Raw genomic sequence first — 13,881 nt, 5'->3', positions numbered from 1 at the left:
TAAAACACTCTGAATTTAAAGATTAAAGCTCTGCTTACAGCAAGGAGCAGGGGCAGGGGTGCACTTTGTGTTCTGCTCAGGAAGGGCAGAAATTTGAAGCAGTTCATGAAATAGAAATGAATTGATGCTCTATGCCTTGCCACAGCCAAAATAAGAAATACCAGGATATCTCTGGCACTGTTTGATGAATAGAAATTCAGAATTCTCCAGCACAGAGCACGAGTTAAATAATACTAAAATATTAAATGAGAGCTCCAAAAAAATGCTGTTAAAGGCAGGAGATGCAGAGTTTTATTCTGCAGAGGGTTTTGCTTATCCCTCCACACAGATTTTGTGCTGCCAGGCTCCTGCAGGGCTCTGCTGCTCCCACCAGACAGAGTTTGTGCCTCTGGAAATCCCAGCTTCATTAGCCTCCAGCAGGAGGAGTGCAGCAAACAAACTCTCAGGCCATAATCCGTGATTACAAAAGGACCAAAAAGGGACACAGAGCAGGACAGAGCAGCAGCACTGCCCCCAGCTCATCTCCTTTTCTAAGGAACGTCCCCCTCGTGTGTCACAGATCATCTCAAGGGATAAATTAAATTTTATAAAGTCACAAATGTGCTCAGCCCCTTTCTCCAGAAACAGAAAGAATGAGGTTAAAATGACCCAGAGGAAGGCCTGGCCTGCAGTTCTGACCCCAGGGCCATCAGATGGTGACAAACTGCCCTGAAATGCCAGGAAATCTCCCTGGAGCATCCAGGTTTTCCAGTTAAAGCTGTTCAATATGTTCACATCACAAAAGGTTCTTAAAAGAATTTCAGCAATGCAGTATTTGATACTGAGTGGACAAAAGTATAGAAAGCAAGATGAAAAGGTGTTTATGTATATAAAAGGTACCTAAATCTAATGATTCATTCATCTTTTTGATGCATATTTTGTAAAGATCACACAAATTTTCCAAATTGTCCGGTTTTTGGCTGTTTGGATGGCCTGGAAAGGCCCGGGGTGGCCTTGGGGCAGCCGAGTATCAAAGGACGAGAAGAGGCTTCAGTTCTTCTCGGTCTCGTGTTTATTAATTGTTTATCTAAAAGATTTTCTTCGCCCGACAGAGCTCTGCTCAGCAGCCAGCCATGAGCACACTCACCTATCTTTATACCCATGTTACGTGTACAATATTTATCATTTTTCCCCAATACCATTTATTCTCATTACTGGTGCACTTTTAGTAATGACCAATCCCAAAGTGCCACCATCACCACAGAAGATGGAGGAGAAGAAGAAGAAGAAGAAGGACAGGACACGCCCCAATTCCTCCATCTTACTTCTCTAAACCCCCCTGTACAGAAATCCTAAACCCTGGGTTTCACTCTCTAATTAACCAATCCCTTCACCATTCACCCCGGTGAAACCCTCCTATCCTCATACAGGTGTCGTCTCCTGTGTAGGATCAAAGTCCAGCCACCAGACACTTCTGGAACATTCCAGGACTCCCGGGCCCCCCAAGGGTGCTCTCGGTGACACCTCAGTGCTGAGGGGCTGAGATCCCACAACAAACTGCCCTGAAATGCCAGGAAATCTCCCTGGAGCATCCAGGTTTTCCAGTTAAAGCTCCTCAATATGTTCACATCACAAAAGGTTCTTAAAAGAATTTCAGCAATGCAGTATTTGATACTGAGTGGACAAAAGTATAGAAAGCAAGATGAAAAGGTGTTTATGTATATAAAAGGTACCTAAATCTAATGATTTATTCATCTTTTTGATTCATATTTTGTAAAGATCACACAAATTTTCCAAATAACTCCACTGGATTACAGGGTCTGCTTTCTCCCTGTGCACCACCATCAAAACCCTTTAAATAGTCCTTATTTTAATTTAAAAAAAAAAAAAAAACTAAAAAGGAAGGCAAATACCAGCTGTCCTTGCAGAGCAGATGCCAATATTGTCAGAGGCATTTCCCAGTTGATGAATGCAGCATTTGGAGCGAGCTGAGCTCCCTCTGGCAGCCCTGTGGAAACCAAGGGGGCAGGGATGGCAGCAGAGGAGCTCTCCTTGCACTTCAGGGCAACAAAACAAACCCCTCACAACCTTTGATCCCATCAAATCTGTCCAGGGCATTTATTTGGATGTGTCCTGACTCCACATGTATTTTTTAACAATTTTTCCTGATCTGAAAAGTCACCCCAAACCGAGGTTTGGGATATTTTTTAGTGGCTTACCCATCAGCACCAACACGGTTGGGATGATTTGCCAACACATCTTGTTTTGTAGAGCTGACCTGAAAAACACACAGAAAATTAATGAAGGACTTATAATTATCAGTCTATAATTTGATTTTGGTGTATTTCAGTTCATTTGGTGCTCACTCCTTTGCAAGCAGAATCATGGAAAACCACAATGGTTTGAAAAGTAATTTTAAAACCATCTAATTCCAACACTGTGGGATGGGGAGAGACACTCCTCTCTACACCAGGAAAGGAAGAACAGGCCAGAAAGGGAGGAAAAAATCAGAATTTTCCAAGTGCAGCAGACACAGAAGCGCTCACCCATTCCAACAGTGCAGACTTCACTAAACCTCACAGCAAATTTCATTATTGCTCCTTCATTTCAGATACTTTGTTCTTTTCTAATTTTCATCCAATAGTTACATAAATTCTGCTAAAATCAAAATATGTTTTTACAGTTAGAGCTCCACAGAGGAGAGTTTGGCTGCTCTTGCAGTCAGGAGCTGAGTGCTGAGTAAAACCCACAGCTCAAGTCAGGCAGCAAATGCCAGGGTGAGAAATTCCACTTAGGGAATCCCTCCAAAATCTTCCATTCCTGGAATATTTCTGAGCACAGCTTCCTTGAGAACATCCCTGGAGCCAAGGGAGGCAATGCCAAGGTTCTGTAATGCACTTTGGGGCTGCATGTCCTGGAAAATAGATTTATTTCTGTGTTCCATATCTACCTGCAGCACAGGGGTGTCACAATTCCAGTCCCTGTCTCCTGCCTGCTCTCCCACCAACCCAGAGGAGCTGAATTTCCCCAGCACTGTGCTCTGCAGGATCAGCCATCCCCACCCACTGCGCTTTTGCAGCTCCATTTTCAGCTATTAAAGAGGGAATCTCAGACTTTCCCAATTTCAGGGGGGCAATTTGGCTCTCAGCTCAGCTGGTAGGTGCCCATCTCACCTGCTCCTTTTCCATTAGTTTATTTTAAAGAGTTTATTTATAGAGAGCCATGAGGGCCAGGGGAATTATGGAGCTATCAGGTCATTTCACAAAGACACAGATAGGAATCATTTCCAAATAAGTGAAATTAGTTAGATTTTCCATCATTTCAAAAGCAAAAAGTACCTTTTAAAAGAGTCTATTTGACATAAATGTACATTATTCACACTATGAATGAGAAACAGCCCATCTTCCTCTTTTGCATGTGCAACAAAAATCCCTGTCCATCCTTCATGCACTTCCCAGCAGGAAACTGGCAGAAATCACTTCCAAGACAAAATTTACAAAGTTATCCATAGGCCCTGGATCTTAAGAGTTTTCCCCATGAAATACCCATTTACACTGAGAAGAAAATAAACCCAGAGCCCCAGAACATCATACAGAAGGGAAATCATGATTTCTATGTAGTTTAGTGAAGATAAAGGTTTTTTTAATTTCCTGATGGAAGGGGAAAAAATGAAGGGATAATTTGTCCCTGGAAAGGGTGGTCAGGATGGGAAGGGGCCCCATCCCTGGGGGTGTCCAAGGAATCAGGGCTGGGGACAAGGCTGGACTTGATGGTCTTGGAGGGATTTTCCAGCCTTAATGATTTTGGGATTCTGACATAAAAATGGCCAGACAGAGCAATCAGAGATTAAAAATTATTCTGATGTCAGCACTGATTTCCTACTTGGAGCAGAAGGCAAAGGCACTTTTCAGGCCAGCCTGGGATCTCCTGTCACATCGACCTACAGGAACATTTACAGGGAACAGGAAGTTAAATAAAGAGAATTATTACAACTTTTAAGCTCTGTCCTGGAGAGAATACATAAACCAATTTGTCCTGGCTGTGTTCATTTGAGGCTGGGGAAGTGTCCATACAAAGAGAAGGAATTTGGGTCCTTTTGAACAAATAGATCTTAAATTATTCTGGAACCACTGAGTTTGCTGCTGCTGGGTACAAGAAATTTTCTGATTTCTTATGTAAATACTATATTCCTCTCCATATCAACCACAGAACAGCTCAGCACCAAGAGCTGGGATTAAAACTAAAACACAACAGATATGACAGGCAAGGAGGAGAGCAATGAAATAAGATCATTTTTATTCACAGGACAGGTGAGAAGTCCTAGAATTCCCTGGCTTATCAGCATGGGAAACAGGTTCAGCCTGAAATGAACAGGACCCACCAACACCTGCACTGGGCATGGAAATTCATACAAACCATCCCTGATTTTTGCAAGCACTGCACTACAGCTGGTTTTAAATATTAAAAATCTCTAGAAAGCATAAAAATGTTTTTAGCAATGATGTCTATGCACAGCATCTTCTGCCCTGTTCATTAAGGTGCCAAGGGCTTTCCCAGTCCTGGCGGTCTGAGCATGGAATTCCATCTGCCATTGAGTACACTAAAAACCATCATTGAAAAGGAGTTCTGAGAAAGTGGTGCACACAGAATAGAAATGAGTAGGACCCACACTGAATGATTCTGCTAATATTAAAGCTTTAATAAAGGCAGCCCAGGCTGGGCAGAAGCACAGCTACAAATCCAACTCTAAACCTGCGGTGGAGCCTCTCCCCCAAGAGCAGAGCAGCAAAACGTCCCGAACTCTTCAGAGTTTCTCCAGACCGTGGAATTTCTCTTGTTTGTAGTGAAACCGCTCCTCATTCATGCTGTGCATCTGTCCTTCCTTACGAGCAGAGCTCCTGGGATTCCTCGGCACTTAAAGGTTATATCCCCTAATAGGCACCTTGGAAGTTAATGGCTCTCAGTGTATTCATTATAAAATACATTTATAAATGCTGTACTACTCATTAACTTTCCGAAGTTCTCTTCTATCCCAGCTCCCGCAGCATCGGGGACTCACAGCCCGCATTCGCCCAGATTTATTTTTGTTTTGTTTCTGACACAATCTCAGGGAATAAAAGGAGGGAAAGGGCTGAAACCGCCTGGATCTGCGAGCGGGGTGCGGAACAGGCTGCCGGCTGTGTTCAGGGGGATGGTTCAGGAAATTAGAGATAAAGAAAGGGATAAAAAGTAAATTCACCAACCTGCTTCTCCTTGCTCTCGGGGCTCCGACTGGCGGCTGAAGCGACGCTGCCACGGCGCTGCTCCGACGGCGAGCCCGGGACGGGCGCTCCTCTCAGCCCGGCTCCGCTCAGCTCCGGCCCCTTAGCCCGGCTCTCCTCAGCCCGGCTCTCCTTAGCCCGGCTTCTCAGCCTCCCCCGGCTCCCTTCAGCCCCGATCCCTCTGTTCCGAGCCCGGTCCTCCTCAGCTTCTCCCGGTTCCCCTCAGCCCCGACCCTTCCGCCGCCCCGCCCCGGCCCAGCGCCCCGCCCGCCCCGGCCCCTCACACGGGATAGCCGGGAAGGAGCTGGGAAGGGGCTGGAGCGGCGGGACTCTTACACAGGATAGTGGGGAAGGAGCAGGGAAGGGTTTGGAGCGCCAGGACCCTCACACGGGATAGTGGGGAAGGAGCAGGGAAGGGTTTGGAGCGCCAGGACCCTCACATGGGATAACCGGGGGAAGGGTTTGGAGCACCGGCACCCTCACACGGGACGGCCGGGAAGGAGCAAGGAAGGGTTTGAAGCACTGGACCCTCACACGGGATAACCGGGAGGGCGCAGGGAAGGGTCTGGAGCCCCAGGAGAGGCTGAGGGAGCTGGGAGCTCCCTGAGGAGCCGGGCAGGGGCTGCAGAATCCCTGAGGGGCCGGGCAGGGGCTGCAGAATCCCTGAGGGAGCTGGAAGGGGCTGCAGAATCCCTGAGGAGCTGGGAGGGGCCGCAGAATCCCTGAGGAGCTGGAGGGACTGCAGAATCCCTGAGGAGCTGGAAGGGGCTGCAGAATCCCTGAGGAGCCGGGCAGGGGCTGCAGAATCCCTGAGGGAGCTGGGCAGGGGCTGCAGAATCCCTGAGGGAGCCGGGCAGGGGCTGCAGAATCCCTGAGGAGCTGGGCAGGGGCTCACCTGGAGCAAAGGAGGCTCAGGGGCCCTTTGGCTCTGCACAGCTCCTGCCAGGAGGGCACAGCCGGGGGATCGGGCTGTGCTCCCATGTTGGATCAGAATCTCCTCTTTGGTGTAAAACCACCGATGCTGAGCAGGAGCAGGAAGGATAACAAGGGAGCAGGAAATAAAATTCCTGCAGACACAGCAGGAGGAGAACCTTGGAAGAGTTAAATCCCATCTCATTCCACCCTTGCCACTTTCCACTAGACCGGGTTGCCCAAGGCTCATCCAACCTGGCCTGGCACCTCTTAATGATGTTAATTAATTCAAATATCTCAAGACCTGGTTGTGCTGTAGTGCACATATCCATTATCTGCTGGCTCTAATTTAAGAGCAGTTGATATAAATTACCTTTAACTCCACAAGTAATGGACTAAATCACATTTTTGACCCTTTCACACTTCAGTGTTTGAGGAGTTGACATATGTGAGCAATACCACGTATTTAACAAGAGCTTGCAATTAAAAAAAAAAAAACAGCCAAAAATTATTTCAAGGAATTTCAAGCAAGGACTGAGCCCTGCTAGGAAAGATGGACCTTTAATTTTGTTTGTGCTCATCCTTTTGTAAAAGGCAGCAATAATTTAGAAACCAGTGAACTAGAGACTGAAAAGTCCCAGCCGGGCCCAGCTGAGGGTTTTATACAATGGTTTTTCTTCTCAGCAATATTATTTTAAAAGAAATGCAAACCCACTATCTCTGCTTCATGAGGTATAAAGACAAATATTTTTGTTTCCCTTTTGCAAGCTCTTCTCAAGTAACCAGACTGGAACTCTCTTTTGGGTGGTGTAAACACTTCTCCCATGAGCAAACCCACTGATTGGCTTTAATTTATTTATTGACTTTCTGTAATTCACAACCCATTTCCTCAAAGCAGCATCAGCCAATTTCACTCCTTATTAAAATAACCATCTCTAAATTGATAAATTCTATTTTTAAAATATTTCCTGATTCTAGTATCACAGTTTGGGAAATGTGACTCAATACAACTCATGTCTGAGGTTAGGAAGCCACTGAAGCTTTCACATCCCAGACTTTCACAGCATCAGCAAAAGCTGTCAAAAGCTGCCACCAGAAAATCCTTTTATTTAGAATATCTTCAGACAAACATTTGACAGAGTTTTCTTTCACTTCCCCATGTGCCACTGCTATTCTGCCAGCCAGGAAAAAAAAAAAAATCCCCTACAAAGCCTCCACTAATGCAAATATATTTATTTTTAAGGGGTTTTTTTCCCCCTGTAACACCTAAACCAAAACTTCCTTGAGCTTAATCCTCTTGAGGAAGACAGAAGAGAGGTAATTCCTCCTATCTGAGGTCTCTGACGTGTGTTACATTGTGCTTTCACCCTGACCATCCTTTGTGTAAACTTCAATTCCAGTTTATTCTGTCTCTCTTTGCAGACCAGCTTTCCTGGAGAGCTCTGGGGCTGAGCCCTGACAGGGTTTGGGAACCAGGCGAGATCAGGGAACACGGACAGGACAAGGCTCAGCTGGACCAGCAGGAATTTCCCCGTGGAAAGGAGATTTGTTTAGATAAATATTGGTTTTAGAGGTTGTGAGATTTTAGAGGAGAAAGTATTTGGTTATAGTTCAAGAGTAGTTATAAGTTTTCTTTAAACTAATATATAGGTGTTATAGAAATTATTTTGGTTTCTTCATTTATTATTTTTATTTACTTTTATTGTATTTTTGATATTTATATACAATATAAATATATTTATATTTATATTGTATTTTGATATTTATATATTATATTAATATATATTAATATATATTTACATTATATAAAATATTTATATTTATATTTATAATTTTATATTTATATATTTATATTTATAATTTTATTTATTTAATAAAATATTTTAATATTATTTAATAAATATATTACATCAATATTATTTTAATGAAATAAAAATATTACAATATTAAAAATATTACATATTTTAATGAAATAAAAATATTACATATACATATTACATATTATTACATAAAAATATTACATATAAATATTTATATATTTATAAAACTATATAAATATATTTTTGGTATATAAATACATATATTTGTAAATATGTTGTTATCATTTTTAATGTTTAAGCATTAAATATAATTTATATATAGATATCCATTATATATATAAATACATATATTCGTACATATGTTTTTACAATTCTTTATGTTTTAAAATATAAATTTTTAAAGCTATTTTACATAACTATATTTTATATTATAATTTTTTATTATTTTACTTATATCGTTTAGATTTATTTAAGGTATATTTTTATTTATAACTATAGAAATATACGTTTATTGGTTTTTTGTTGCATGTTTGTGTATTGTGTTTTTAGATAAGGTCAGGCCTTGCCAGGGGCTGCCCAGGGAGTTTGGAGTGCCCATCCCTTACATTATATTTTATATTTATATTTTATATTTATATTTTTATATTTATATTTTATTTATTTAATAAAAATAATTTAATATTATTTAATAAATATATTACGTCAATATTATTTTAATGAATCAAAAATATTACATATTATACATATATAAATACATTTTTGGTATATAAATACATATATTTGTAAATATGTTTTTATCATTTTTAATGTTGAATTATTAAATATTATTTATATATAGATATCAATTATATATAAATACATATATTCGTACATACGTTTTTACAATTCTTTATGTTTTTAAAATTTAAATTTTTAAAGCTATTTTACATAACTATATTTTATATTATAATTTTTTATTATTTTACTTATATCGTTTTTATTTATTTAAGGTATATTTTTATTTATAACTATAGAAATATAAGGGGTTTTTTTGTTGTTGCATGTTTGTGTATTGTGTTTTTAGATAAGGTCAGGCCTTGCCAGGGGCTGCCCAGGGAGTTTGGAGTGCCCATCCCTGGGGGTGTCCCAGGAATTCCTGGGGGTGATCAGGTCCAGCTGGCCTTTCCAACTTCAATGACTCTAGAATTCTACTACTTTATTTTATTTTTTTATTATTATAAATTAATATTTTATTATTATTTGACATCTTGCTGCTCAAATGTTTTCATTTTAGTTTCTCTCCATGTCTGAATGAGCTCGGCGAGTCGCCATTTTGCCGGTGCCATTTTTGCCTCCAGGATTTTCGGTTTCTCTGTGCTTTATTCAGCAGGACATGGAAATCCAGGATGTTCTCCAGCCTCAGCACAGCATCCCCTCTGCTCGGGGCCTCCTCTGTTTGTGGAACCAGAACAACTTCTGGAGAGGCTTTTATTATAAATATAAACAAGGAAATGTTTTTTTTTTTCTCTCAGCCTCCACGTTTCACCTCAGATTTTCTCCCTCAAAGCATTATAGAAATACCAAGGGGCCAGAAGCCTTTCAACGAGTTTCATGTTGAAAAACAACAAAATACCATAAAATACCAAGCCCCAAGTGGTTTTGCAAAGCACATGAGAAGATTTCAGTGACCTAGGTGCATGTTTTGAATCGAAGTGTGAGCAAGAAACACAGAACTGTTCTCCAACAGAACAAAACTTCAGCCTTGAGGGTTTATTTATTTTAAAAATGTGACATTAAAGCAATTCCTTCCACCAATTATGCTGGGTACAGTCACAGAGCCTCTGTGTGGCAGATCATATTAATTCCCTGATCTCTTAAAAAAAATAAAATAAAATAAAAATCCCTGCTCAGCTATAATATGTGTATTTTATGATTGGCTTTTTGCAAGTATTCAAATGAATGTTATATGTGTTGTGTTAGAAAGTAATGCTGGATTAATTCTCTTAAGTAGTGTGTTAAATATAATTTTAGGTTATAACATAATGTTAAAATAGAAACTGTGCTGTGTAAGATACTTTTTTTAAAAAGAGAGGACTCGCACTGAGACAGCAGCCACAGGACAGCTGAATCTTTCAGAGAAAGAGAATTTATTGCCCCATTATCAGGAGAAATGAACTTCTTCTGCCTCAAAGGTGCTGTCAGGATTCAGAGGAAGAAGCTGACACTGCCCAGACAGAATCCTGTGTTTGAATGGAATTTATGCATCATGGATGAGGGGTATGAATATGCAACAGGCTGTTGCTTTTAAGGGTTAATCCTCTGTTAATGTGGGTCCTTTTCCAGGCTTATTTTGCCCAGAAAGAGGTACTTGGACTGTCCATAACTCTTTATTTATTGTCCTAATCTAAATTGTCCAAATTATTATCACTCTAATTATATTACTATTTTTAGAACCATTTTATTACTATTAACTTTAAAAATTTTTAAAAACAAGTGATGGGAGTTTTTCACACTTCCAAGGTGAAGCCATTCCCTCTTTTCCCGTCCCTCCATCCCTTGTCCAAACTCTTCATCTTTTAGGCAAAGGACACCAGGAGTTTGCACCACAGCAAGCACAGGGAAGTTTCCAAAATGAAAAATACCATATATTCACAAGATATGACTCTTCATTTATGCAAATCTGTAATTACTTTATAATCAAAGCAGGGTTTGAGAGGCAGAGCTGACCCTGGGCCAGGAGGGGCAGAGCAACAGCAGCTGCTGATGGAGAGGGAAAAAGGGAAAAAGGGAGGAAAACCAAGTGGCACCAAACTCACCCAAGGGAAGTTCAGCTGGACCTGTGGAACAGCTGATGAACAGACAATATTTCATAAAATATTCTTTATTTTCCAGTAGTTAAGCTCTGTTAGGAATAAGCTTTTGCAGGAGGCAGTAGGGAATGATCTACAGCAAATTTCCATCCCTTTTTAAGCCTTCACATGGCTGCACAAGAGGTCCCAGGTAATTAGCGCTGTCACCATTAGTGCAGCTTATTTCCCAAGAGCCACGGTGTCATTTGGCAAAAAGAGGATCCTGAGTGCATTCAAGGGGGAAATTGCAGCAAAATACACAAGTTTGGCCAAAAAAAAAAAGTGGTCCTTGAAGCAGCAGGCTGTGCGGTTTGACTTTCATTTTGACAGGCTGGATGTGTTTGATATGTCTATTTAATGGGCTTTTAAATAAAACCACTGTTACTATAGTAACATTTACATCAGAGGTTGTGCTCACGCTGCCTCTGAGGTACAGAAAACCAATCTGCTCTGCTCACCTTTGCGCTTCACGCCGATATTTCACACGGCAAAGCTGTTTTTCTAATAAATAATTTCCTTTTTTCGGAGTATTCTCCTTCTCAGCTTGGAGATGAGGATACATTTGAGCTGGTTGGCTTTGCAGTGACTAAGCCCTGTGAGTGGGAGCAGCGCTGCTGGTGCCAGGGAGAACAAGGATTGCATGAAAAGGGAGCTGCAGCCTGGGGAAATCCACGCTGCAGCCCTGGAGGGGCCCAAGGCCAGGCTTGTCCGGTTTATCTCGGCTGTTTGAGGGGCCTGGAAAGGCCCGGGGTGGCCTTGGGGCAGCCCGCGTATCGAAGGACGAGAAGAGGCTTCAGTTCTTCTTTCGGTTTTTATGTTTATTAATTGTTTATCTAAAAGATTTCTTTCAGCCACCAGAGCTCTGCTCAGCAGTCAGCCATGGGCACACACTGTCTCTCTCCCGGGCAGCCACGTATCTTTATACCCATTGTTACGTGTACAATATTTATCATTTTTCCCCAATACCATTTATTCTTATAACTCGGTGCACTCTCAGTAATAACCAATCCAAAGGTGCCACCGTGGCCAAAGAAGATGGAGGAGAAGAGGAAGAAGAAGAAGGACAGGACACGCCCCAATTCCTCCATCTTACTCCTCTAAACCCCCCTGTACAGAAATCCTAAACCCTGTGTCTCACCCTCTAATTAACTAATCCCTTCACCATTCACCCTGTGAAGCCCTCATCCTTGTCGTCTCCTGTGTAGGATCAAAGTCCAGCTACCAGACACTTCTGGAACATTCCAGGACTCCCGAGCCCCCCAAGGTGGTCTCGGAGGCTCAGCATCTCAGGACTGAGATCTTGAGATCCGACATCGGCTGGACTCTTGGAGCAACTGGGATAGTGGGAGGGAACTGCCATGGGAATGGGATGGCTTTAAGGGCCTGTCCAAGCCAAACCCTTCCAGGACCCTACAATTCCATCAAACAGGACAAATTTTGCTTTTCCTCTCCTCCATGAGGTTTCCTGGTCCAACTCTGCTTTCACTCAACAGCACCAGAACATTTACACAGCAAAGCATGGCCCTCTTTGGGTGAGGCAATGAAAGCACCCAGAGCTCTCAATTCTTTTCAGTCGTGCATGTCCTTGACTGTTGGGAATTTAGCTGCTAGAGAAAGGAAAATTACAAAGCTGTGGCTGATTCCAAGTCCGGCACCTGCACAGATAGCAGTGTCCTTGGGGCCTAGCTGTGGTAGGATAACAAACAGTGAAAGAGGCATGAGAAAAGAGAGATGGAACCCCTAAGGAATGAGGAAGAGTTCATGGCATAGTTTAACCAATAGATTGCTTGGCTTACAGAATATTCATAAGCTCATTATTTGCTGTATAAGTGTCTGATGCTCTTTTCAATAAATGGAATTTGCTCATCACTCATATTGAGTGTCTGAGCCTCCCCTCACCGACAAATGGCTCATCCCCGGCAAAGGCCTCATTCTGCGACACTTGACAGGAATTAGCAGCTGGAAAATAAAGAGGACAAGGGAAGAGGGAAGGACACCTCTCCAACAGCTTGACTGGGTCTTCCTTCTATTTTTCTATTTTTCCTTCCTGATGAGCACCATTTGAAATCAGCTCTCAGTGCACACATGCATGGACAGGACTGTGGAAGAGCCCAAACCCTGCTGGCCATGCAAAGCCAGCCTGGCTGATGCCACAGCCATGGAAAAGCAGGAGTGACTTTGATTCCCAAGCATTGTTTGGTCTGTTATCCCCAGAGGCGCTGCCAGGCCGACACACTCAGCTCCATCTCGGCCAGGAGAAAGCAAACACCACCACTTTCTCCCTCAGGGGGTGGTGCTGGCATCTATTTCCAGCAGCACTTCAGAAAAGCTGGCACCCATCTGGGTTCTCAAGTGGGAGCTCACACAGAGACCAGGAATTCACAGCGCAGAGCTGGCACACAGAGAAATGCTGCAGAAAAGGGGAAGGTATTTTGAATAAATGCCGTCATTAAAAAAAAAAAATAAATCTAGGCTTTTTTATCAATTTAAGGCATTTCTAAATCTGTCAAAAATTCAGTTTGTGATAGTCACAGGCTCAGAAAAAATATCAAATGGGTGGTTTAATCCAAATTGAGGCCACTTTTGTGGTTTTGGCTATGGAGAGAGGATTTTACTTAAATGTTTATATCTCAGTGATGAGTTTCATCCAACATGGAATAGAAACCACATCTACTCATGCCCACAATAAATGAATCATGGAAGGGTTGGAAGGGGCTTTAAAGTTTTTTTTTAAATGCCACCACTTTTTCATTACAGCAAGACAAGTTTGAAAATGAGTACAAGGATCCTCCCCCACCTTGTCCCACCATCCCAAAAGAGAAAAAAATATTCCTAAATAAGAGACAACCTCACACTTATTTCATCCCCAAAGGGAAAGAAAACATTGCTAAATAAGAGACAACCTCACACATCCTTCATCCCAAAAGGGAAAAAAAAACATTCCTAAATAAGAGACAACCTCACACATCTTTCATGGCTCTTTTTTGCTCCATTATTCTCAAAAATCAGATTATTTCACCTAAACATCAAGGGAAGTGCTGGAATAGTGTCCAATTTTAGCTCCTACTAAGCACAGGTTTG

At 41.9% G+C, this 13,881-nt stretch overlaps 1 protein-coding gene across 2 annotated transcripts in view; it reads right to left on the bottom strand.

The window, feature by feature from the left end:
- The window catches only part of LEPR (leptin receptor), a 40,035-nt gene extending 34,594 nt beyond the window's left edge, over nucleotides 1-5,441 (bottom strand). For both annotated transcript variants that reach the window (XM_064720095.1, XM_064720096.1), the window contains exons 1-2: nucleotides 5,223-5,441; nucleotides 2,199-2,257 (exon numbers count right to left, since the gene is read on the bottom strand). In XM_064720095.1, the coding sequence (XP_064576165.1) occupies nucleotides 2,199-2,238 (40 nt within the window). In that variant the 5' untranslated portion in view covers nucleotides 2,239-2,257; nucleotides 5,223-5,441. The remainder of the gene's footprint in view (nucleotides 1-2,198; nucleotides 2,258-5,222) is intronic.
- Between the last annotated feature and the right edge of the window lie 8,440 nt (nucleotides 5,442-13,881).

This window comes from Zonotrichia leucophrys, chromosome 8, assembly GCF_028769735.1.
Source record: "Zonotrichia leucophrys gambelii isolate GWCS_2022_RI chromosome 8, RI_Zleu_2.0, whole genome shotgun sequence".
NCBI classification, from domain to species: domain Eukaryota; kingdom Metazoa; phylum Chordata; class Aves; order Passeriformes; family Passerellidae; genus Zonotrichia; species Zonotrichia leucophrys.
Note: the sequence above shows the minus strand (reverse complement) of the source record. Positions and strands in the feature narration are given on the sequence as shown.